The 25,591-nt window shown below is 33.2% G+C and overlaps 4 protein-coding genes across 4 annotated transcripts; 2 read left to right on the top strand and 2 right to left on the bottom strand.

The window, feature by feature from the left end:
• Nucleotides 1-1,368: 1,368 nt before the first annotated feature.
• LOTGIDRAFT_228939 (hypothetical protein) lies at nucleotides 1,369-3,993 on the top strand. Its single transcript, XM_009061799.1, has 3 exons — nucleotides 1,369-1,504; nucleotides 1,761-2,225; nucleotides 2,433-3,993. Exons 1-3 carry the CDS (start codon nucleotides 1,448-1,450, stop codon nucleotides 3,249-3,251), a joined length of 1,341 nt encoding a protein of 446 aa, XP_009060047.1. The 5' UTR covers nucleotides 1,369-1,447; the 3' UTR covers nucleotides 3,252-3,993.
• An 819-nt stretch (nucleotides 3,994-4,812) lies between these two features.
• LOTGIDRAFT_154067 (hypothetical protein) lies at nucleotides 4,813-7,184 on the top strand (the record flags this gene model as incomplete). Its single annotated transcript, XM_009061798.1, has 5 exons — nucleotides 4,813-4,834; nucleotides 5,171-5,329; nucleotides 5,524-5,859; nucleotides 6,102-6,160; nucleotides 6,510-7,184. 5 exons carry the CDS (start codon nucleotides 4,813-4,815, stop codon nucleotides 7,182-7,184), a joined length of 1,251 nt encoding a protein of 416 aa, XP_009060046.1.
• A 588-nt stretch (nucleotides 7,185-7,772) lies between these two features.
• LOTGIDRAFT_182889 (hypothetical protein) lies at nucleotides 7,773-10,174 on the bottom strand. The gene is made up of 3 exons (XM_009061797.1): nucleotides 10,052-10,174; nucleotides 9,375-9,839; nucleotides 7,773-9,167 (listed from the first exon to the last, which is right to left on the bottom strand). The coding sequence occupies exons 1-3, from the start codon at nucleotides 10,106-10,108 to the stop codon at nucleotides 8,349-8,351; spliced, it is 1,341 nt and encodes a 446-aa protein (XP_009060045.1). The 5' UTR covers nucleotides 10,109-10,174; the 3' UTR covers nucleotides 7,773-8,348.
• A 4,292-nt stretch (nucleotides 10,175-14,466) lies between these two features.
• LOTGIDRAFT_106471 (hypothetical protein) lies at nucleotides 14,467-21,026 on the bottom strand (the record flags this gene model as incomplete). The annotated part of the gene is made up of 11 exons (XM_009061796.1): nucleotides 14,467-14,645; nucleotides 14,844-15,066; nucleotides 15,223-15,340; nucleotides 15,610-15,731; nucleotides 17,828-17,986; nucleotides 18,491-18,588; nucleotides 18,957-19,061; nucleotides 19,392-19,523; nucleotides 19,973-20,106; nucleotides 20,418-20,563; nucleotides 20,883-21,026. 11 exons carry the CDS (start codon nucleotides 21,024-21,026, stop codon nucleotides 14,467-14,469), a joined length of 1,560 nt encoding a protein of 519 aa, XP_009060044.1.
• Nucleotides 21,027-25,591: the final 4,565 nt, after the last annotated feature.

Below are 25,591 nucleotides of genomic sequence, written 5' to 3'. Positions count from 1 at the left end.
ATCGTTTAGGCAACTGTGAAGGTAGTTAGACCAAAACTTAGACATGCTGCCATATGAAAACTACCAGAGATGTAATTTAATGGTAAATTTTATGTAAATAAAGTTCCTGCCTAAACTCTGACGGATTGCCGTTTGATAAAATATCAGACATATAATGTAGCAATTTAAACTGCGTATGCACAACGATTTGAAGTCAATCTGTTCAAAATTTCAAGTTCCTACCTTACATGGTCTGACTGCTACGGCATTTATGTATCAGACCCTCTCCTGAAAGCAATTTTCGAGGGATTTTTCTCTCTTTGTAAATGAGTATTTCATAAAAGTCAAGAATTTCAATGCAAGACCCATCAAACTTTCATATGAAACACATATTATATCTTGGGAGCAAAATTGATATAGTTATGGTCATTTCAAACTGGGGGTAGGCCTGAAACCAGCCTCCTCAGTCTATCTGTACATGTAGGGGGTAAAACCAAACTTTGACAGGCATTGACTGGTATTTACAAGATTTGATCTACACACCTCAAAAAGGTGCAGGAAGAATTTTGATTTTTTACCTTTGTCATCATTCGAGCGAAGCAGCATTTATAGCTGGACCTTGCCAACATCTTTTTTTGATTCTGATATCTGCTTCGGTGGTTATGTGGAAGATTCTGTAAGGCGTTTTAATTATGAGGGAACAGTGGAAATGATTACCATAGTCCAAGATGTGCCGGATCAGAGCACTATCACCATCATGAGCGTCGCCAAATTGGCAAATTGGTATCTTTATAGTGTGAGGAACGGGAAATGTTAAGCTAATCATGCAGTAATAGTGTTCACAGCTCACATTCGAAAGTTGAGCCTTCAAATCCATTGTGTCTAGATTTACACGTCTGAGTGTTAAAATGACGAGTTGTCTTTTCTTGAGACTATGCCATATACAGAAAAGACATCGTAGAAATAGAAAGTGAAATTGCTAATGAGGTTTTTTTTGAAGGAAAAGGGCAATTTTTTATACATTTCTAGTACATCTTAAGACTATTTACATATATTCAACACCGAAAAAGGTGAATCTATCCCTTTAAGTTCAGCAAGGAATGGAATTTATATGTGACATTCGACAACTCTCTGCAGTTTTCGTTAAGCTGAAAAGTGATCGAGGAAGGTTCGCGATCGATTGTTTACTGATAAGTTGCGAAAGAATTAACTTCACTTATTACTTGTCTTTCTTTATGGTTTTGTATCGTCATCAACTCTAATGAACTCTGTTGAAATGTTACAAACAGATTAATGATATAATCCAGTTACTATGGATTAACAATAACAGATTAGTAACTAACAGACAATCATTAGTATATAAGCACTGATATTCAGTATAAAGTCATTACACGATTTATTACAATTCAATAGTAGATCTACTAATATATTCAGTAATTACTATTTTTACCTACCAAACTTTATCAAAATGAGAGAAATTGTTCATATGCAAACTGGCCAGTGTGGTAACCAGATCGGAGCTAAGGTAAGACTACTAAAACCACTACTATTTCCTATTTTGATGTTGTCAATGTCTCTCTTTACGCTGCTCACTGTTTTCATAAACTCATTCGAGTGCAAAAAAGTAGTAAATAAAACTGCATTCAGCCATTAGATGTGTTAAATTCGGCACTGGTGTCACCTCACATTATTTTAAAGATTTGTGTCTTTTGACAAATAAGATCGTTTCTAATTCTTTACTTGACTGTTTCACTTCAGTTCACATTTGTTTTATTTTCTAGTTCTGGGAAGTGATCTCTGATGAACATGGTATTGACCCAACTGGAACTTACCACGGTGATTCTGATCTTCAATTAGAGAGAATCAATGTATATTATAATGAAGCTACTGGTGGTAAATATGTACCAAGAGCTGTTCTTGTCGACTTGGAACCTGGTACCATGGATTCTGTACGCTCTGGTCCATTTGGTCAGATCTTCCGTCCTGATAACTTTGTCTTTGGACAATCTGGCGCCGGTAATAACTGGGCTAAAGGGCATTATACAGAAGGTGCTGAATTGGTGGATTCCGTTCTTGATGTAGTCCGTAAAGAAGCTGAGAGCTGTGATTGTCTGCAAGGATTCCAGTTGACCCATTCTCTTGGTGGTGGTACTGGTTCTGGTATGGGAACTCTACTCATCAGTAAAATCCGTGAAGAATATCCAGATAGAATTATGAATACTTTCTCTGTTTGTCCTTCACCAAAGGTTAGTATACTAAATTATCCTGTTAAAATACAGAATCAAGGTGTCTTGTGGAATCTGATACTATTATATATATATTATTTAATATATATGCGCTAAACGCACAAAAATGACGTTTTCTCTATATCTTTAAATGTGCCTTTTATATTTTACTAAAAGACCACATTGTTTTCACTCTCCACTAACCGATGTGATTTTGATATATTTCAGGTTTCTGATACAGTAGTTGAACCTTATAATGCTACTTTATCAGTACATCAACTAGTAGAAAATACAGATGAAACTTATTGTATTGATAACGAAGCTTTATATGATATCTGTTTCCGTACATTGAAACTGACCACACCAACTTATGGTGATTTGAATCATCTGGTATCAGCTACAATGTCTGGTGTTACAACATGTTTAAGATTTCCTGGTCAACTTAATGCTGATCTTCGTAAATTAGCTGTTAATATGGTACCATTTCCACGTCTTCATTTCTTTATGCCAGGATTCGCTCCATTAACATCACGAGGGTCTCAACAATATAGAGCTCTAACTGTACCAGAACTTACTCAACAAATGTTTGATGCTAAAAATATGATGGCAGCCTGTGATCCTCGTCATGGTCGTTATCTAACGGTAGCTGCTATGTTCAGAGGTCGTATGTCAATGAAGGAGGTTGATGAACAGATGTTGAACGTTCAGAATAAAAATAGCAGTTATTTTGTAGAATGGATCCCTAACAATGTCAAAACAGCTGTTTGTGACATTCCACCAAGAGGTTTGAAGATGTCCGGAACATTTATTGGAAATACAACAGCTATCCAAGAACTATTTAAAAGAATCTCTGAACAGTTTACTGTTATGTTCAGAAGGAAAGCTTTCCTCCATTGGTACACTGGTGAGGGTATGGATGAGATGGAGTTTACTGAAGCTGAATCTAATATGAATGATCTGGTATCTGAATATCAACAGTACCAGGATGCTACCGCTGAAGAAGAAGGAGAATTTGATGAAGAAGAAGGTGAAGCAGATGATGCTTAATATGAATGGTCCTTTAGGTGCTGTTCAATCGTGCTTGCGAATGGCCTGAAATTTAATTACTATTAAAAATGTATAATATATGACGTTTTTATCAAGGCTTTTATAAGATAAATATTTATTATCTAGTTTGTTTGGCTTGTTTTGAATCAAAGTATATGGTATGTCAAAAAACTGTTTGCACCTTGGACGATTTCGCTCTGCGTTTTCGAACCCTCACATACAACCCTGTATGTGGATGTTTCACAGACCAGTATCATTCAAATTATGTAGTATCAATTGACTAGCTAAGCTTTGTTGTCAAAGGAACACTAGTGCTGAGTAGCTTGACTTTCGAATCTCAACGATTTCTATAGTTCCTAATCAATGGCAAAGATTCCATCTCATGTTGGCATACAAGGGAACGAAATTGAGGACGATCTCACAAGGACTAGGACTATCGGAAATTGCAGAAATAAGATATCTAAAAGGGTACCAAATCGACACTTTCATTGATGCTGATATTGAGAGTGATTTTGCACCAGCCCAGTCGACAGATCCGTCGGTCACTCTGAGAAGGATGGACTAGGTATGAAATAACTGATTTAAAACTACGTTCCTGTTGTGAAGTACATTGCGAGCATCTAAGTGAAGCCGGGTAACAGCTGGTCAATAAAATGGCATTATTTTTAGAATCAGGAATGATCACAAATTATGTAGCACATCATTTTTTTTCTCAGAGAGGTAACATTAAAAAGAAAATTTTATCTTTATTCTTTAATCTTTATTTCAGTATATAAGGCCTCCAGCTCATAGAACATAATGTGCAATAACAATAATATATAAATATAAATATATACTTCTTTACAATTATATCAAATTACAAAATACCTATCAAATATATAAAATACCAAATTACAAAATACCTTTCAAATATTTGCAAAAAAAGAAATACCAAATTACAAAATACTTTTCAAATATTTAAATCTAATCCCCATACATTTATAAACATATTCGCCTAATTCACAATAACTTCCGATAGTCATGACTTTTACAAATTGAGAAACATCACTATAAATATTAGAAATCCATGGGAAATAATCTAACCTGATTTGAAGGTATAATGGACATGTAATCACAAAAATTCGATCTAAATATTGCCATCGTCCTGATTCTATTGGAGGCTATGGTTACTACATCTAAATATAGTGAATGCTATATTCTGTGTTTTCTTCATTTAAAATCAATTAGAGAATTTTATCTTTATTTTTGTAATATATTTTTAATATCAAGTTTGTATTTTATTGCACTAGGACAAATAACTATCTCTCTAACGAGCCTGGAGTAATGTTAATTAATCTTTTCACCCGATAATCCTAAACCAGTTGGTTAATCCGTAGCCTAATAGACACCTAAGTCTTTACGAAACCAAATACCAGGGTCTGATTAGTTGCCAACATGCCACGATCCTGTGTAATGTCATCGTGCTTTTAAATCCTTTAAAATGATGATTTTCTATTCTGAAGCACCACTCTTCTTGTCGTAAGCACAGAGTTAAGTGAAACGTGTTGTCAGTGGATTCAATATGTCGAGATCTTCATTTATCGGTAAGTTTCGAATAACTTTCATTAAGTTCCTTCTATTAGTTCTAATCGCAAACACTCAGTAAATGAAATTTATATCCAATGTCATTCAAATTGTTCATATTGACATAATGTACAATTGATAAAGCACAATACTATCGGCAGAACTATGCCAGTTAAATATTTCGAGTCTTTGATAACTAGAGGTTGGTGGATAGTTTGAAGGAAAAAAGCGTCCGGGCGCGATAGCGATAGCATCGATAGAATAGATATCAAGTTATCACATTGCAAATTCATTTCAAATGCAAACTATATCTTCACTTTGTTTCAATGTTGATTAGAAGGCTGAATATATTTCAGGTGGTGCCAAGTTTGCTCTGGTTGCTTTTAAAGATGATCTAAGGACTAATATTTACCCTGTTACTGAGTTGATTGGTCCCAAAATGAAGGTTGCTGGTGCTACAGTGAAAGTATATGACGATGGTTTGTTACAGAAAGGAACTATTGTTATTACAACTGGTAGGTTTGCTTTTATTCATTTGTAAACTATATTGTCCATGGTTCAGTTCCTGATGCCATATCGAATCAGTACATGACCTATGGTCGAAAATTATAGGCACCTTTATCAATATCAAAAGAATAATGTTTTCTATTCATCAAAAACACCTTTTCTAAAAATAAACTGTTTGATCTTAAATTGGAATCCTCTACAGATAACATGAAATGGTTAGTTGATGAAAGTGAGAGGTTAGACGTATCTAGATATTTTGGTCTTTCGAATACTCCTGCAAAGAAATCCACACCATCAAGACGCTTTTCTACCCCAAGGCCTACATCTCCAACAGTTGGTCTGAATAGACATGATTCACCAAGTCCGATAGCACCTAGGAGACACTCCGTATTTGATGACAGGCCAGCTGAGTTGAAAAAAAGAATCTCTCCCTTAACTTTTGAAAATACTAAGGATTCACTAAAATCAAGACGAAGAACGACCATTGGTCTCACATCGTCAACCCCCAATGTTCAGAAGAGCAAGAAGCAAGAAAAGGGTAAGATAACTTGTTCATACTTGACCAATCAATCAAATGGTAGTAGCTTGTGAGTCGAAAGGTTTTTTTTTTTTGACCATATATATTTCATTACATATATACGTCACAAATTTGACTTCTATTTAATGATACGCTGAAATCTATAAGCTACACGTATATATTTTTATATGGTCAATTTCGCGACATAGATGCCACAGTTACCATGTCATTAGCATTGAGATTTTTTATTATGTTATTTTCAGGTAAAGTTGATAAAAGTGGAAACAAAGTTGGAAGTAGATTACCAACTCTCACCAACAAGGTAGGTCTCAATATCATTCTACAGATTCTATTTTAGAAAAATCATGGCATCAGAAATCTTGACACTTTTGCTGTTTCGCCGATCCCGCCTTCCCGTAATGCTATCGGTGTGAAACATGGCATAGATACTTATATGTGTCCTGAATATTCACGACATCAAGTTCTGGATACAGACTATAGGATTATGTGTTACCTCTGATAAATTTATACCTAGGCAACTATATCGTAGGTAGGTTGTAGGTATGTGATCATTTATAAAATTTTTAAGATTAGACTTTGATTAGACTGTTTCTAATGAGCACTATATACGACCATCATTACTATAATAGTTGGTAACATTTTACTTTCAGAAAAAGGCTATTAGTTTTAAATTGGTACAAAAACGTATAACAGATTTCTTCAAAGTGCAAGAAAAACAACTGGTTGAACCTTCTTTCCTGTTCCAAGAGCAGAATATTTCATCTTTCTTAGCTTCATATGATTTCCTATTCCAACAGCCGCGTTCAGTAGCTTTGCCACTTTTCAAAGAAGAACTTTGCTTTACCACAACAACCACCGCAGTCAATCAATCATTTACCTCGTCCTTACCACTTGATATTGATAGTAACGATTCCCTGACACCGATGGAGTTATTTTCAAGAATGTTGTGGAGTATGGAACACTGCAAACTTAATGATCCATGGATGATAACAATGGATTCTCTGAAAGATATCAAATTCCAGTCGAAGACACCAGAAGTATTTGCCAGGAATTTGATGTATAGAATGTTTAATATCGGTGAATTGAAAGATGGTATGAAGAAAGGATGTTTAAATGTAACCAAGTTGAAAATTATTCAAGAACTCACGTTTGATATGTTTACTGGTATGGAAGTTAGCTGGTCAGACTGTGTGTCAATGATAAACGATTCTATAAGATATTCTATCCTGTTATCTCAGTGTTTAACAGACCAAAATGAAGGCATGAATGGTTTTCGCCCTAGTGCCAATCAAGGGAATATCCCTTGTGCTAATCAAGGAAATTGAATCATATTATATTGTGAGTGGCATGATCAACTACCCCTGCGCTCATCAGAATAGTATGGCTCAGTTGTGTATATGTAATATGTGCTAGACTCACCCTGTGTATAACAGTGCGAACTCGAATTATTTTGATTCTATGAAGTTGTTATTTCTGTAATATTTATGCCGTATGTAATGTGGAATAAAATATCAATCTTAGTATTCAGTTATTTATATGACAGTTTGTAATAGCTCGACATTATGAAGATGTGGAGAGTCCTACTTATTACATTTTGGTTATTTAGTAGGAAGTTTGGAGGTGAGCACACATATATAAAAAGATATATAATTTCAATATAAAAGAACTAGATTATTTCCTGTCGAAAAGAGCAATAAAATTATCGATTGCAAATTTACAGCGTAAGTAAAGATTCAACAACCACACAGGATATAACACTGTTTGCTTTTACCTTCATAGTATAGATAATAATTTATAGTCATATTAAGTTATAGTGATAATAAAGTTACAGGACTGGCTAGAATTTTATTACTGAGATCTCTACTAAAACTGCCCTTTACTGAGTGCCAAATATTGAAAATTTCCAACAATGTAAACTGAGAGATTTAATTGATGAACTTCTCTTGAAAACTATATGGTGCTGTTTTGTTACAATATCAATTCAAATGAGATTGTTAGAAGCAAAGTTGTGTGTAATTGCAAAACATCTACATTTTTTTTCAGATTGTCAGCTTGAAATGAAAAGTATATTCTGAATACAAACAATTTAATAAAACATACAAACTATGTTACAGTACTGGTATATCATGTGACTTATCCATAAAAATTTACTTAAAATAAAATATAAAACACTATTTACAGAAAATAATAAATATAATTCTATTTACAGAGAATTACATATATATACAACACAATACATATGTAATGGCAATTTATTAGTACGCAAAATATCTTTAAAATGCAGTGTTATTATATTTTTTAAGACATATAGAAGTAGGAAGGCAAACATAAATAACACAAGATAATAACACATACCGTTTCGAAATGTAGTATGTAATAAACCCAGGAGTAGTATATCCATATATCTTGTGTTATTTATGTTTGCAGTGTTATTAGTTTCAAATTACATGTAGCCATACTGTGACTTTACAGAAAGTGAAAGTCTTAATTTAGGCATCATCTGCTTCACCCTCTTCTTCATCAAATTCTCCTTCTTCTTCAGCGGTAGCATCCTGGTACTGTTGATATTCAGATACCAGATCATTCATATTAGATTCAGCTTCAGTAAACTCCATCTCATCCATACCTTCACCAGTGTACCAATGGAGGAAAGCTTTCCTTCTGAACATAGCAGTAAACTGTTCAGAGATTCTTTTAAATAGTTCTTGGATAGCTGTTGTATTTCCAATAAATGTTCCAGACATCTTCAAACCTCTTGGTGGAATGTCACAAACAGCTGTTTTGACATTGTTAGGAATCCATTCGACAAAATAACTGCTATTTTTATTCTGAACGTTCAACATCTGTTCATCAACTTCTTTCATTGACATACGACCTCTGAACATAGCAGCTACCGTTAGATAACGACCATGACGAGGATCACAGGCTGCCATCATATTTTTAGCATCAAACATTTGTTGAGTAAGTTCTGGTACAGTTAGAGCTCTATATTGTTGAGACCCTCGTGATGTTAATGGAGCGAATCCTGGCATAAAGAAATGAAGACGTGGAAATGGTACCATATTAACAGCTAATTTACGAAGATCAGCATTAAGTTGACCAGGAAATCTTAAACATGTTGTAACACCAGACATTGTAGCTGATACCAGATGATTCAAATCACCATAAGTTGGTGTGGTCAGTTTCAATGTACGGAAACAGATATCATATAAAGCTTCGTTATCAATACAATAAGTTTCATCTGTATTTTCTACTAGTTGATGTACTGATAAAGTAGCATTATAAGGTTCAACTACTGTATCAGAAACCTGAAATATATCAAAATCACATCGGTTAGTGGAGAGTGAAAACAATGTGGTCTTTTAGTAAAATATAAAAGGCACATTTAAAGATATAGAGAAAACGTCATTTTTGTGCGTTTAGCGCATATATATTAAATAATATATATATAATAGTATCAGATTCCACAAGACACCTTGATTCTGTATTTTAACAGGATAATTTAGTATACTAACCTTTGGTGAAGGACAAACAGAGAAAGTATTCATAATTCTATCTGGATATTCTTCACGGATTTTACTGATGAGTAGAGTTCCCATACCAGAACCAGTACCACCACCAAGAGAATGGGTCAACTGGAATCCTTGTAGACAATCACAGCTCTCAGCTTCTTTACGGACTACATCAAGAACGGAATCCACCAATTCAGCACCTTCTGTATAATGCCCTTTAGCCCAGTTATTACCGGCGCCAGATTGTCCAAAGACAAAGTTATCAGGACGGAAGATCTGACCAAATGGACCAGAGCGTACAGAATCCATGGTACCAGGTTCCAGATCGACGAGAACGGCTCTTGGTACATATTTACCACCAGTAGCTTCATTATAATATACATTGATTCTCTCTAATTGAAGATCTGAATCACCGTGGTAAGTTCCAGTTGGGTCAATACCATGTTCATCAGAGATCACTTCCCAGAACTAGAAAATACAACAAATAAAGTAAGTAAAGAATTGAAAACAATCATATTTGTCAAGTGACACAAATCCATAGAAATGTGCTTCTAATGACTGAATACACTTTTACTTAATACTTTTTTGCATCGTAACGAGTTTATGAAAACTGTGAGCGTCGTAAAGAGAGACATTGACAACGTGAAAAAAGGAAATAGTAGTGGTTTTAGTAGTCTTACCTTAGCTCCGATCTGGTTACCACACTGGCCAGTTTGCATATGAACAATTTCTCTCATTTTGATAAAGTTTGGTAGGTAAAAATAGTAATTACTGAATATATTAGTAGATCTACTATGGATTGTAATAAATCATGTAATGACTAAATACTAGAAATAATAGTGCTTATATACTAATGATTGTCTGTTAGTTACTAATCTGTTATTGTTAATCCATAGTAACTGGATTATATCATTAATTTGTTTGTAACATTTCAACAGAGTTCGATAAGTAAGTTTGACAAATGAAATGAAACTCTTCTGTAACTTATCCCGATATTATGCAGACTGTATCCGGCATTTTTCTGCCAGTTTACTATTTCCAAGTTATTCTCGATCTTTCACTCAACAGGTTATGCGTCCCATAGTGAAACTTCCCCTGGAACTATTCTTATGAAAACTGTAGAGAGTTGAGGAATTCCGCAATACATGGACTGAATAATCATGCTAACAAAGTCTTCACTTTTTAATATGTAATGTAAAGGCGGTATTCATTAAAATTAAATACTGAATTTGCATAAAAGATTGATTTCAACAAACATGTGAAAGAGATGACTTCACAACGAGAGATGTAGGACGTAAAACTCCATTCACTTCATTTCATTTCATTTACAATTTGCTATGCACATGAAAGTGAATATGACAGGATGAGCAAAAAACCGTCTAGCATGGTAAATATAACTGTATTTAAAAACAATGGAAAGAATTTCAAAGCATAATCATGTTGCTTACATTTAACACAAACGATTAGAGTAAATATTAGCCAACTATAAACCAATGTTTTGTTCTGTGGTATTATGTGGTTTACACAATGTAGATATAAGTATATAATTCATCTTAAACCCATTGAATATCAATGAATGTTTTAATTAATAAATTGAGGATTCTAATAAAAAAAAATAATGGTATATTGCTTTGAAGAGTAGATTTTAGCTATCTGTAGTATTTCTCATTCCAACCTTAAATACAACTTCCTTCTACACATAATGCCCATATTTTCACATAAATCATTTATGTTTAAAGTAACATGGTCAGCCAAATTTTTTCAGAATTTGAAATTATTTTATGAATAATTCAAAAGAAATTTTGAATCTTCATCCAAATATTTACAGCTTCTTGTATTTTGGGGTTCCAAAAACTTGACACAAATTTTTCTTTGACCAATTTTACACTTAAAGGGTTCAAGTCTTTAATATTCACAAAATAATATCAAATTATACACTACATAGTAGATTCATGTAAATTAAGATTTAGTGACTTGAATTAATCTTATAATGTAAGAAAGAAAGAAAGAAAGAAGTATATTTTACAAGGATAACAACTTAGGTTCACAGTTAAGGATCCTTTCTACCAGCTGGTCCTTGGCCAAACCTTTTGGCATTGATTTTTCCCAGATTATCCAAACCCATTTACAGCTGGGTAGACTGGAATTATGAGTGAAAATCATTTCAAGGTCATCAGACTATCACAAGCCTATCAAGAATTGAACCGAGGCCACCATCTGCTCCACGTAACCATGCAAACAACACCATGTTCATCATGGAACCAACAATCTAACCGACTCTGCTATGGAAGCTCAAACCAAAAACAAACTATAATCAGCTATTTAGAGTTATAAAATATCTTACATTTATTTAAAAAGGTACCAATTTCCATAAAGAACATCAAATATATGTGTAATATAATAATAGTTTTAAGTTCTGTTTTAATATTTCTAATAATAGTCTTTGTGCATAAGATAGATCCATTGAGAAGTCCATTTAGCCATAACAGTTTAACCTTGAATGTCCAGTCTCATATCATAACCTCAATAAGCAGTTGATAAAAAATATGTAATCCACGCTGGTTCAGATTTAAATTCTGGTCTATAAACTTTTTCTAATTAAGGATAAAATAATATGGAAAGCATAGTAAATACATTGAAAATAAAATATAGAAATAATCATAAAATACAAAATGACGCATGACAAATGACAAATAATATAATACAAATAACGTAATGAACGTCAAATTCAAACACAACAATTATGCCTACATGCCTCAAAACAAACTATTTTGAAAGATATTTTTAAAAATCTGTAAAATATTTCATTAGCCATGAGGCAGCAACTCTTTTATATATGTTCAATTAAATATTGAATACTTTTAGAATTTATAACAATCCTTATTAGTAACAATTAACTTATGTTTTGACAACAAAAACTAAAACAACTTAATTCATAACATACAATTACTAGTCCAAGCCAGCATTCCATAAAGCAAAATATTTAACCACATTTTCAAACTCTTTGTCATTGAATAATAATAAGTAACTGAAAGAAATTTGATGAAAACAGTTCTATCAAATCAAACAACTTATGTGGAGAAAATAGCATTGCTAATCTTTTGTAAGTTTTGGAAGGCGTGATTGAGCAACGCTCTTAATGATATTTTTTGTTTTTTAACAAATCTGGAAATTTTTTGTAATTAAATTGACCTTAAGCCTTGTTGTACATACACACAAACACAATTATACAAACATATTATAGCAAGTAATGACAATATTCATACAATGGAATGAAAAATTGTTCAAATATTTAAGAGATATGTGATAAAATAGAAACAGCATCAAATCTTCCCATTTCTTTTAGAGTTGATTTTAATTGAGCAACTGTACCATCATACGTCTATAAAAAATAAAAACAAAATTTTGTAATCCAAATCATTTAGTTAATGTACTCTATAATATCATGACCTAAAAGATCAGCAGCAAAAATGATAAATAATACATTAAATTTTGAATTATATGCAATGCCTATATGACTATATAGTCCACCTACCTGGGACTTGCATCTTTAACAGAGGAAACAAGGTTGAAAATTTAAAATGTTTACTATCTTGACCTAAAACATGATTGAACCCGTGTACCTCGGTTTAGAAAGAATGACATAAATACCAGTGTTTAAATAACTAAATTGAAACAGCATACCTCAAAATAATCCAAAAGAAATCTAGTTGGACTTGTATCAGATGTTTGTATACCTTCTAGAGCATTTTTAAGATGGGAGAACCCAAGTTTATCGGCTAGACTATATATATCTTTACCAGTATAAGTAGGATCTAATAAATTAGACAGCTCTATTCTTCTTCTATAATCTACTTTATCTAAATCTCCCCCTAGAAAACAAGATCAACATATTGATATTGATTTATCATCATCTCCTGTTCGAATTACTGCTAAATCCGTATAAGAAATCTTTTTGAAATGTAAAATTATATTATTATTGTAAGAAGCCAATTAATGTATATGAGTGTGGCAAGTCTTTATCAACCAGAACTGATATTTTTTATGTAAAGGGTTTTGGTAGTCCTTGTGTCAATGTATGCTTGAACATTAAGATACCTTATATTTCAACTAAATAATTGGAATGGTGTGAACGAAGGCCATCAACTCCTTTAGAAAATATGTTACTGTTATTAGCTAGAAATAATAAACCAAAATAGGATCTAAATTACCAAGACCATTTTCAGTGAAAGATTTTACAGGCTTTGTTGATGGGGTAAAATCTCCTCCATCTGTTTCTAAGTCATTATCATCATTAGTTGTTGTGAGATCTCCAAATAATACACGTAAAATCTATAATATATAATATATTATATGCATTATCATCATCAGGAGTACCAACTATTGTCATTGTCGTCTGAATTAGCCCTATCTTACTAAGAGTTACTTCCCTTCCGGTGAGGTAATTTGCCTACTCTTGCTGTCAAATGACAGAAAGTGGTTGAGGGTGTCTGGAAGGGCATTAAACAATAAAGCATGACTGAACTCTTACTCTGAATTTCAGACTATTGGTTAAAATTTCCACTGTAGACTGTATTAAAGCAAGAGTTTAAGCTCAAAGACAAAAATGTATATTTTCAATAGTATATAACAGCCACAAATATTTTAACACTGGTTGAATAATTGAGTAGGTAGAAGTACTTGGACAATACCTGTTCATTATCTTTAACATAATCTGATGGTTTCATTCCTCTTTTTTCTCTGCTACTATCAGATTGTGGACCATCACCACTTTCAGAATCATAACCTTCATCATAAGCTTCTTCATTCTCTATATCTTTATCAGCACCAGCTGTGATCAATAATGCCACCATACCAACCAAGTTACGACCACACGCAATGTGTAACGGTGTATTACCATCAAAACACTGAGCATTTACGTCAGTTTCAGCCTAGAATGGATGAAATAACTATCAAGTAATTCTTTTGAATTCAATGCCAACAAATTCTAAGGACCTTTGTGATAGTGACGTCATGGAAGACTCAGATGTAATGGTATTGCAAGAACAAGAATCACATAAGAAGTTCAGAAAACCTCTTTACAATCCCTTTTATGCTAACTTACCTCCATAAGCAAATAACTAGCTACAGATAGATCATCACTCTCTACAGCATGATGTAATGGTGTTCTTCCACTTTTACCATCAGGTAAATCTAAACAGGCTTTACCTTTATATAACAATCTTAATATTTCTACATTACCATTCTGAGCAGCAATGTGGGCAGGACAAAATCCTAGAATAAAATATCAACATAACCATCTAAAACTCTCTACTCTTCCATACTATCTGATTTTCTGAACGCAAAATTTGGGGATTCTCCAACCCAGATATGGTTCCAAAGTCAATGAGTTATAAAAACTAATAAAACATGATAGATGGGAGCTGAAATGAGCAAAAACCCACAACTGACCATGTACAATATTCTTCTTACCTCCGTAATTCATATAGTTAAGTTCTGGGAATGGAGATGTGGCTTTAACACCTGGTCGTAGATATTTTAACAATGATTTTAAACATGGTATATTGTTACATTGTACAGCTAAATTAGCAGCTGTATTACCATATCTATCCATAATACCTGGATCTGCACCATAATGTAATAATAATTCTATAGCAGATGGCTGTTTAGTTAATACAGCTAAATGAAGAGGTGTCTGCAATACACAAAGGAAATATTTCAATCAGTTTCAATCAGAATGAGATTTATGGGACTAATTATGCATGTAGAAGCCATCAATGGACCCGATACACATAGAAAAAGCCAAAAAAACTCTCTACAATCCCTTTAAGAAATTAGAGTTGTTTCTTACCTGTCTGAGATAGTTAAATGAATTGACTTTATGATTACAGTTTGGTAATGTAGACATGACACCAAGAAAACTTTGTAAGGCTGGTAGCTGGTCATTTATAACAGCTAAATGTATTGGTCTAGAAAAATAAGTTATAAAATCATTGACTCTGAAATATGAAATCTGGAAAATTAAGTGAAAGAAAGAAGAACTATATTAACAAAGGACAACAATAAAGGATCCTTTTTACCAGTTGGTCCTTTAAATTAAACTAAAAAAATGCTTGAATTAGGACTGATAGAGAATAAGTGTTGCCAACTCATACATAGAAAAGAAGCAGAAGAGTTATAATGCAATTCACATTTTTCAAACATATTCTTCTCTCTGATATCTGTAAAAACAACTTACAAATCTCCATTTTTATTTTGAACAGAAGCTAGATGTCTTTGAACTAATAATAAATATCTGATGTCACTAGTTTCAGCATAATCCTGCATGGCTGTTAATGTTCTTTCTATTATCTTGATGGACTCTTGTTTAGAAGTATCAGTAGATTTACTAATCTTGTCTGAAATAAAAAGAAAATGAATGTGTACAAATAAACATGAAAATCCACATTATCATGGCAAATTGCAAAATCTATGTCACTATTTGTACTAAAAACAAAAATGAAAATGAAAACCAAAAAGCAATTAAGCTGAAGTTCTTTAAAGTGATTAAATTATGACTGAAAAAATCATATATGGTGAAATTGTCTTGTAATATACTCTCTATTAAGCAATCAACATTCACTCTCAATCTTTTGGGATTTTTTTTGTATTAATTTTTTGAAAATCTGAACTTTTCAGTAGTTTATTTTTTTTTTTAAGCTGACCTGTTGTCACTTTTTGTTGAACTTGTTGTGGTCTATCTTCTGCTTTCCTAGGTTGATCTACCTTCCTAGTCTGCTCTACTTTCCTAGGTTGCTCCATTTTCTTAGATTGAGTTTCCGATGTAATACTATCAACCCTCTCTCCACCACTAGCACTACGACTTAATAATGCTTCTTTAGGTCTATAATCAATACATCGTGCTGCTTTCATATCAAACACATGTTCATTGACCTTCATACTACTAAATCTACCATCAACCTCATCCAATGAGAGATTAGTTGAGTAGATAGAATCTGTAGGTACTATAGGTTCACTATCCGTCTCGAGATTAGTAAATAACATGGGATCTGTAGATAAACCGGTATAATAGGGTGATGAAAATGATGAGTGTGAATTACTAATGTCTTTATCTTGTGTTACAGCTGAAAGAAAATAAACGGAAAGATTTGTTTTAAGTCTTTTATTTTTGAGCTTTTACACCTGATGGAAGTGAACAACTCTGATGTCATTGTTAATTAAATATATGAATGTGATTTGCAAATCAAAGAGGGCTTCATTTCAAGGTCTCCCCATTGAAACATGTCACTTTCATGGGCATAACCATACTGAACAATACGTTACCAATATCTGTTCAAGAAAGTATTGTACATCCTGCAATTGTTATTTGTAAAATCAATTTGTCTTTGTAATGTGATAATCTGAAACACCTTGCAAAGTGACTGTAATCAATGTTTGTAATCACTAATTACTGTTTGTAATCACTAATTACTGTTTGTAATCACTAATTACTGATTGTAAATCACTAATCACTGTTTGTAATCACATTTTCATAATAAATACAGTAAAATATTTAACTACTTTCAAACCAAAGAAATATAATTTTTGAAACTAACCCTGTACTACCATTGTGGGTAAAGCTGAATTATTCATAATATCTAGAAAATATAATGTTAAAGGGTCAAAGGAATAATTTTAAAAGCAGGTCAGATCCTTTATTTTGCTACCAAAAAAAAGATTTTAATGTTGATTTTTCTTTTCTTTCTGAAAGTCTGAGTTTGTATGATGTAGGTGACTTCAGAAATGAAATAATATAGATCTTGAGAAGGTGAGAGTTTGATTCTCTCAAATGTACAGGCCTAGGATGGAATAAATACTTCATTTAGAAATTTGAACAAGCAGTATGGAACCACTGAGCATTTTTTACAATACATTTCCACTTAATAAATACATCCATGAAACCTTTTTTTACAAAAATCAAGTTGCAACTTTGAAATTCACACTCCTCAATAAAACAGGTTGTTTAATCTAATCTATCAATCACTTACTTCCATTTGGGAAAATAACTCTAGATCCAAAATCATCACCATTATTGCCACCATAGCCACCATCAGCACCTCCAAGAGAGCCATCATAATTAGAAAAATCTCCATAATCTAATGGTATTTTCTTACGTTTCTTTTTCTTTATTTCGTCTTTATCTGTAATATTGTATAGTTCATATACATTACTAGAAATATATATACCAGATAATAATTATAATACAGGTGAATTCAAATACCTTAAATAAACATTATTGGTTGCATTGACTCTCTGATAGTATGCTGACTGAATTAACCAACTCAGGTGTTTCGAATGATATAAAGAGATTAATTTGGATTCATGCACTGATCTAGATTTGTTTGTACAATGTAAATTATACGATGCCTTACTTGTCTACATAACAATTCTTTAAGGGATTTGAGGGCATTATACACTCTGCTACTATACGCCTTACCTAGATTTTGTGGATAATATGTAAATGATTTAGGATCACTAGTTTCACCATCTGATTTTCGTTGTAAAACAATAAATACATTTACAGCTTTCTCAATATTAGTATTAAAATAGGATGGAGTACGAAATACTATAGCAAACTGAAACAAAGAATAATATATATATTTTGTAATTAAAAACAGATTCTGAATCACTAATGACTATAGTAAGTACTATTATACCAATCAAATACTTTTTTTTATGAACATTGGTTGTACTCACTATTTAATACAACTTGAAAGGTTACCATAAAATGATAAATTGAAATGATTTGATCTCAAAGGAGCTCTGGTCAAAAAAAAAAACCAAATGTCTAGCTACTTTTTACTAATAACGAGGAACAGATGCTTGATTTTGGGGAGTTGATTTAAGTCTTGAATATATGTCTTCAGAAGTACTAGGAATGTACGAAAATTGCTCAATCCATTCAAAAATATCTCAAACTAAGAATTTCTAAATGAGTGTAGAATATTTGACCCTTATCTTAATTTTTCAGTATTGAGCAAAAAAAACTACTGTAATTTATCATTCATATTCATACTTGTCATGTTGACTTCAATCACAATAAGCTGGATATGTTAAACAATTACACAAAAGATTCTTACCTGTCTGTGAACATCTAATGGACCAAAATTTCCAAAACTTTCCCATTTGATCTCTCCATTTTGACTGTCTAGCTCAAAAAACTTGACAGCTATATCTTCTACAATAACAAAATTAAAGCAATGTCAACTAGACATATATCAAATGAACCAGACATATATGAAACCCATAGAGATATATATATTGTTTTATATATGCTATCATACAATTGTCTTCAACTATTGGTTATTAGTAATGTAAATTCATTAAAACAATGGAATATATAAGTCGAGCGGTCTGAACAATTGCTCTCAGAGCAGTCAAGGAACAAAGCATTTAATTATCCGAGACATTTTTTCAAATAATTAAATTCAGTCTTGAATTCTGAAAATGTATGAACCTTTTCCTTGTCTGCCCATCTGCTGATAATCAATTTTCTTTCAATATTTGCAGTTCAATATATAACATTATAACAGTCTGTAATTATACCTTTTTGAACTTTTTCACACAGCAAAAACACTTCCTCATTTCCTGTACAACATCCACCATATTTATCCATTCTACATATCTTTAATGTTGATGCACCAGGAGATTCTAAAATATCATAAAAATCATTAAAAACGTTTTTGCTACACTTTCCCTGTCATTTTGTTTCTGGGAACATATTAATTTTTGCTATCCAAATGCCAAAAGATGACCAAATATTGAACAAAATACATATTTCACGAAGAATGCCATATACTGTTTACAACTTGACACCTTTTTTACACCTAAACTGAGAATGGAACCAAAGAGAGCCATTGTTTGATGTAAATTGGCTATTAACTCTCGAAACACTTTAACTGACTGAACTACAGTCTGTCTTCATTTTCTAATATCACAATGACTGAATTTCAATGATACAAACATACAAAATTTACTTACTACTATCATGTATTGAATTAGAATAAACGGGAGGTAGAGCTATAATACATTGTTGTGTTTCAGAATCTTGAACATAAACTTGAAAACATAATTTAACATTATTTAATTGTGTTGATTTAGCTTGTTCACTGGCTAGTCTATTAATATCTGCTTCTTCATCATCTGTAAAATATTAAATATCTTTATAACATATTGGGTTAACACACACCCATACTACAAGAATTTCAATTTCAATATCCCCCTGCCCCCCACCACCCCTTAATGTTGGAAGTTGCAGGGCTGACATGGAAAAAGGGTCTAGTTGTTAGGATTGGATCTTGGCTTTTATAAACCACTTGTTCATTCTAAAAAGAACTTAAGCACCAGATTATGCATTTATTATAATAGTAACACTAGCATTATTGGTGTGTCACCGCAATTGATCATGTGACAAACTGATTAAATGGCGAAGTTTGGGCAACTGGTTCATCGAAGAGAGTGATGGTAAAAATATAAATATAACATTTTATTGACTGCTAATGAAAACTAAAATCAAGAAGAGTTTTAGCACAAATTCAAAACTATTTCTACATATATCTTACTTGATAAAGAGACAATGGCATTAAGATTTCTCAGAAAGATCTTCTTATCTCTTAAAAGTTTATTCTTAATTCTTTTCTGTAATACTTCTACAGCCTTCTTTTTAGTTACATGTTGAACAGACATATTCTGAAAACTAAAAATATATGGTACTTCTTAGTCCTTGATGACATCATTTGTTAATATTTTTTTTTATATTATCAAAGAAAATGAAATTCTGTAAAATCATAACACGAAGAGTGAGCAAGGATTAATGCAAATAAACAATCAACAAAAAGATATGTGATTGATTAAATGTCTGACAATATCATACCCATTAAAACATCCAACAGTCACTTTTTTAGCTAGACTTTCTCCAAGAAGTCTAAATTATCCAACATGTAGAAATCATTTGACAATGAAACTCTTTTAAAAAAATAAATATAATTAAAACAGAATTGAGCTTACTGAATAGGTCCATAGGTTTCTTTAACTTCCATAACACATATACCATCTTCACAGTTTTTACCCACTAGTTTGTGAGGATGATTTTTATCATTATCAACATTAACTAAAGACACCTCAATTCGTGCTGGGCCATCATAATTTTCAATCTAAAAAAAAAGGAATCATTCTAAATTAGCAAATTCATCAGATTCAGAAATATCTCAAGGTGGACATGAGACATGAATTAAACAACATGGAGAAGGTGTTTCCCAATTTCTATTGCATTGGAAAACATTTTCTGATCTCAATTGTGCTTAAACACAGACAATGTAAGTGGGCACAAAAACTGACCACATTGACCCCATTTCAGGTCACATACATCATCTGGTACCCATCGGTCATAGATATTGTTCATCTGTTAGGAATGTTGAATACTTTTCCCCCAGAAGGGAAAAATGGTGCTGTACCACCTATTTGTAATCCTACCTTAATTGAAGGGTAAGTTTTTCTCCCTCTTTCACTAGAAGTGCCCTGTAAACCTCCATGTGATGGTCCCTCACACTCATAGCGAAATCTAAATCCTCGAGACTGTGGTTCCTCTATTATAGCAACTTGTGGAAATGGATACATATCTGCTCCCTGGGTGTTATTCACTGAATTAACAATTTATATCAGTAAAAATCAAACTTAAAGCTTATTTTACATCCACCATTACTGCACCAAGTGCATAGACATACAACAAGTAATTTTTTTAATGTAAGTAGAAAGAAAAAGAAATAACTCTTATTCTTAAAAGGTTGACAAGCTAGGTTTTCAAATATTACAGTCGTCAAACCTCTTGGTTATAATCATTCACTGATCCGTTCTCATTTACAATTGTGGAAATTGAAATAATTACCAATATGGCTAATTCAAGGTCACAAGAATTCACAAATTGAAACTTTTTAAAACAATGCACACATGGTGTGAAATGAAGATGTGTAAAATAGATATGTAGGAATAACTTGATTAAAGTCTCAAAATTGAGGCAAAAGGCTAAAATCGTAGTGACCAATGACAGTCACTTGAAATAGACTTACCGGTACCAATTTGTTGGCTGCCATTTACATTAACAGTTGTCATTCTACTATGATCCATAATTGGCATTTCTATTGAATCATTGGAGTCATTAGATGACATTGTTATATCCATGGCACTGAAATGAATAAAGCATTTCCATTAGCCTAAGACATAATTTCCTATTTGCATCATTAGATGTTACACAAAATCACTGGTCAAGAACAATGGACACTTTTAACTTATCATTGCCTTATTGGAAAGGGTTCAAAGGTAAGCAAGTTAAAGCACATGCACACCCATGCATAAAGCTCATTTTAAGTCTATAATAGCCCATTACTGCATTGAAAGAGTTCCAAGAATCTGAAAGTCAGGATATCTTGACATTAGGCTAAGGTGAGTAGTTTAAGCCTTTGTTTGGGGTGTCTTTCTGGTTTCTCAAGTTATGATCTCTGTTAATTAATCAGATGGACCTTGATATTAGACCAGGACCAAAACTCTTCGAATTGAGAGTGATACTAGCGGAAAATATTAAATGGCTTGTTGGCAGGCGAGGGTCATACTTTCTCGGACTAACTATCGGGAGTTTGATTTGATCAATGAATTTATAAATACTCAAAAAGTTGGCTCTAATTCTGTGTAGGCTTTCAGTAACTAGCCTGATTACCTGCTTTATGTGGAGTGAATGAAAACACTGTCAGTCTTTACATCTTACTGGGTACAGTAAACAATAAATTTTTCCACTTACTTTATAATTCATTTCCTGATAATGGGGAAGTCTTTTCTGGGAATCCCCACTAATAGATGATTGGTCAAATCTGATCACGTGGTGGTCATTTCTGAATTTCCATTAGTAGGAAAATTTATAAGTTATTTTTAGATTCTAGGGCCTCGTACCATTATTACCTCTATGTTTTGTACTGCGAAGGGAGATAACCGACATCCATGTTATCAGAACACACTTAAATTATATCCTCGTAAACTAGAACACGAGCATTGGCAAGTCAGTTATCAAAACTCAATGTTGGTCGGTTAAAGTTTTAAAATGCAAAGGTGATTCCCTTAAACAGGTCGGATAGTCATAATAAAAGATAAAATAAAGTTATAGCCCAATCTCCCTTCTTTTGATTGAATTAGGCCAAATTTCGTATTATATACAATCCGAGAGCTCGAGCCAGACTGAAAATTTTAGAAGACATCATTTCTCGTTTATGATACTTTCAAACTAATTTCAACATTTTAATCCAAATCAAATCAAATACATTGTGGAAAGTGGAAGTGGAAAGTAAAATGAGATTTAAAATTCTGGAATTGAAGAATTTGGAATGATTGTTGTCATATCCACCAGATGGGGCTTTTAATGCAGAAGAGTCTGAGCAATATATTGAAATATATGGCTCTGAGAAGTGATATCTGGCGAGCACCGGAGGAAGTAACACAGCTGGCTGGCTTAAAAAATGGTTGGCGGTGGTTGGCGTCTTAGCAGCAGATTTTCGGCGGCTCACAGTTCTACTGGATGTAGGTAAGTTGGACAGTAACATTCACCGAAAATATGGTCACAGTAATACGGACACAAGGTATTATGGTCACAGTAATACAAGTACAAGATAGGGTGGTCATAGTTATACGGGAACATGGTATTTTGGTCACAGTAAGACGAGCACACGGTATTTTGGTCACAGTAATATGGGCACACGGTAATTTGTAAATGAAAATGAAATGAAATGAATGGAGTTTTACGTCCTACTCTTCTGTACCTTGTGGGCTAATGAAGACGGGCAACGCCATGCAGGGTGCCATGAGGGAAATTTTGCCAGGACAGCGGCATTAGCCTGCTATTTTTCGATTTCCAACTGTCGAGGGATCTTTAACGTGCACAGCCTATAGCACACGGGGCTTCGGTTTATTGTCCCATCCGAACGACTAGACGCTTTTACCATGTCAGCCCCTCTTACCTGCATCACTGACAGGGGGAAACCGGGTTGAAAAATCCGAAGGTATTATCTCGACTTATGCCGGGATTGAACCCTGGACCTTCAGGTTAGCGAGCAAGCGTCTAACTCACTGAGCCACTGCGGCTCCCACACACGGTAATTTGGTCAAGGAAACATCAGGTAAGGGTGCCGAGAAGGAACCAAAAAACTTTCCAGGGTGGGGTGAGGTGGGGGAGGATAGTCTATTCTTTTACTATATAAAATGATAAAAAACTTGAAATTGGTTGGGGGAGGGTAAGGGGTCATCCCGTAGTTACACCACTGTACAAGGGATATATACCAGTCCCAGTTTTATTCGCCACTATATGTACTTCTAAAGAATTTTCTAATCAACCAGGGAAGAAAACTATTTATTGAAAGCATATTTGTCCAGTTGCTTTCAAAACCCATTATCAAATGCTGACATTAAGACTCTATTTCAGTCCCTGATTGCTATTTTGAAAGTTGTTCGCTTGTGTAGGGACAGAAAAACCATGCCTTGTTTTATGGAGAATTTTCCACATCTTCGAAAAAGGGGGTGGGGGGATTTACAATCACCGTAAAGGCAAGAACAACTTATCTTGGAAGCTGTTGAAAATGTCCATAAGACAGAGCCTAGTTTTTATGACTCTACTCCAGCCGATAACTGTCAATATATTTATCAGAAGCTGGAATACAGGCAGATGTTTCGGAATACACGACAAGTAGTATTCCACTATTTCAATATTCCACCACAGACATCGCCACGACGTAGACCTAGACATAAGATAAGAGAACAACGACTTTGTAGGACAAAATGAGTTTCAACATCCAAAAAAATGAAAACTATAAGTTTTGAATGCATTACATTTTAATTATTTTTTAAAACAAGATGTACATGATATAGATTTTGCTGTTCCATTTAAAGGAGAAAGTGTTTATGTTTACTTGGGATCGCACTTCATACACAACACAGCTGACAATGTCTTTCTGGACAAGATACACGGATACGGATACACGAATAGTACAATCGCAATTTTCTGATTAGAATTTTCTTATGTTTCAATCCGTAACCGCGTAATTATGACTTAATGTTAAACACCAAGGTTTGAATTTCAAATCCAATTTCACTCTTGGTGCAGTTTCCCTTTTTAATTTATGCACCGCATAGCTGTTGGTTTGTTACAATAAATACACCAATATCCGTTCCAGTGTTTTGCCACCAACTTAACAGACATACACAAGGGATAGTTTCCATTAATTGTTTTTCTCACATTTCGAGAGAAGATGATGGTCACCTTGTAAAACTCGGACTATGAGAGCGAGTTAATACCACGAGCCCTGTATTGGCACTGCCGTTAGTCCAGGGTTCGTGACGATGATTTAGTGCCAGTAAAGATTTTCCAACTAGTTTATCGTCTGATTTGATATAACATACATCCTGAACATTTCCAGATAACTTCCATCTCTTACCACTTGGTCTAAACAATATTGTCTTTTTCCAACATGGACACAGTTTTAATATAATCGATCTCAGGTCAGCCTGAAATAATAAAATTTCTCTTATAATAGGTAATTCTACAATAGCGGCAATAAGAGAGAATCTAAAAGACGTTATAACGGTTTCTCTTGATAATGCTTTTCATCTGTATTTATTAGTCCTGCAATGGTGTCTACCACATTAAAAGGGATTTATGTCGCTATTAAAAGCAGAAATAAAAATATAATGTGTTATGGTTGAAAACAAAAAGAGGTATAATTTGCAATGCCACAGTAATGAACAATACAGAACTATAAATAACTAAATAAATAAATAAATATCGAAAACCTCCATAAGTGCAAAGAAGTAAAAATTCTAATTTGATTATTTCTATAGGAGGTCGGGGTTGGCTACAATTTTTTAAAAGTCAAGTCCCGGGAGTCAAAATGGATCTCGTATACACTCGATAAGACAATTACATATGCATATGCCAGTGATTAAAGGGATTGTAAAGAGGTTTTCTAAATTTTGTAGGTGTCTTGGGGATATTATCAATTTGCACCATTCCAATTTTCAACCAATCAACTGCTATATCAGTTTCCCTGCTGCACATACAAAATTTAGAAACGTCTTAACGAGGTATTCAATATGGTCCTTTTACCAATCTGAGCTGCTAGTATCAGCGGATACAATAGGAGTATTCGAGT

The sequence above is a fragment of the Lottia gigantea genome (genome assembly GCF_000327385.1).
Source record: "Lottia gigantea unplaced genomic scaffold LOTGIsca_5, whole genome shotgun sequence".
In the NCBI taxonomy this organism is placed as follows: domain Eukaryota; kingdom Metazoa; phylum Mollusca; class Gastropoda; family Lottiidae; genus Lottia; species Lottia gigantea.
Note: the sequence above shows the minus strand (reverse complement) of the source record. Positions and strands in the feature narration are given on the sequence as shown.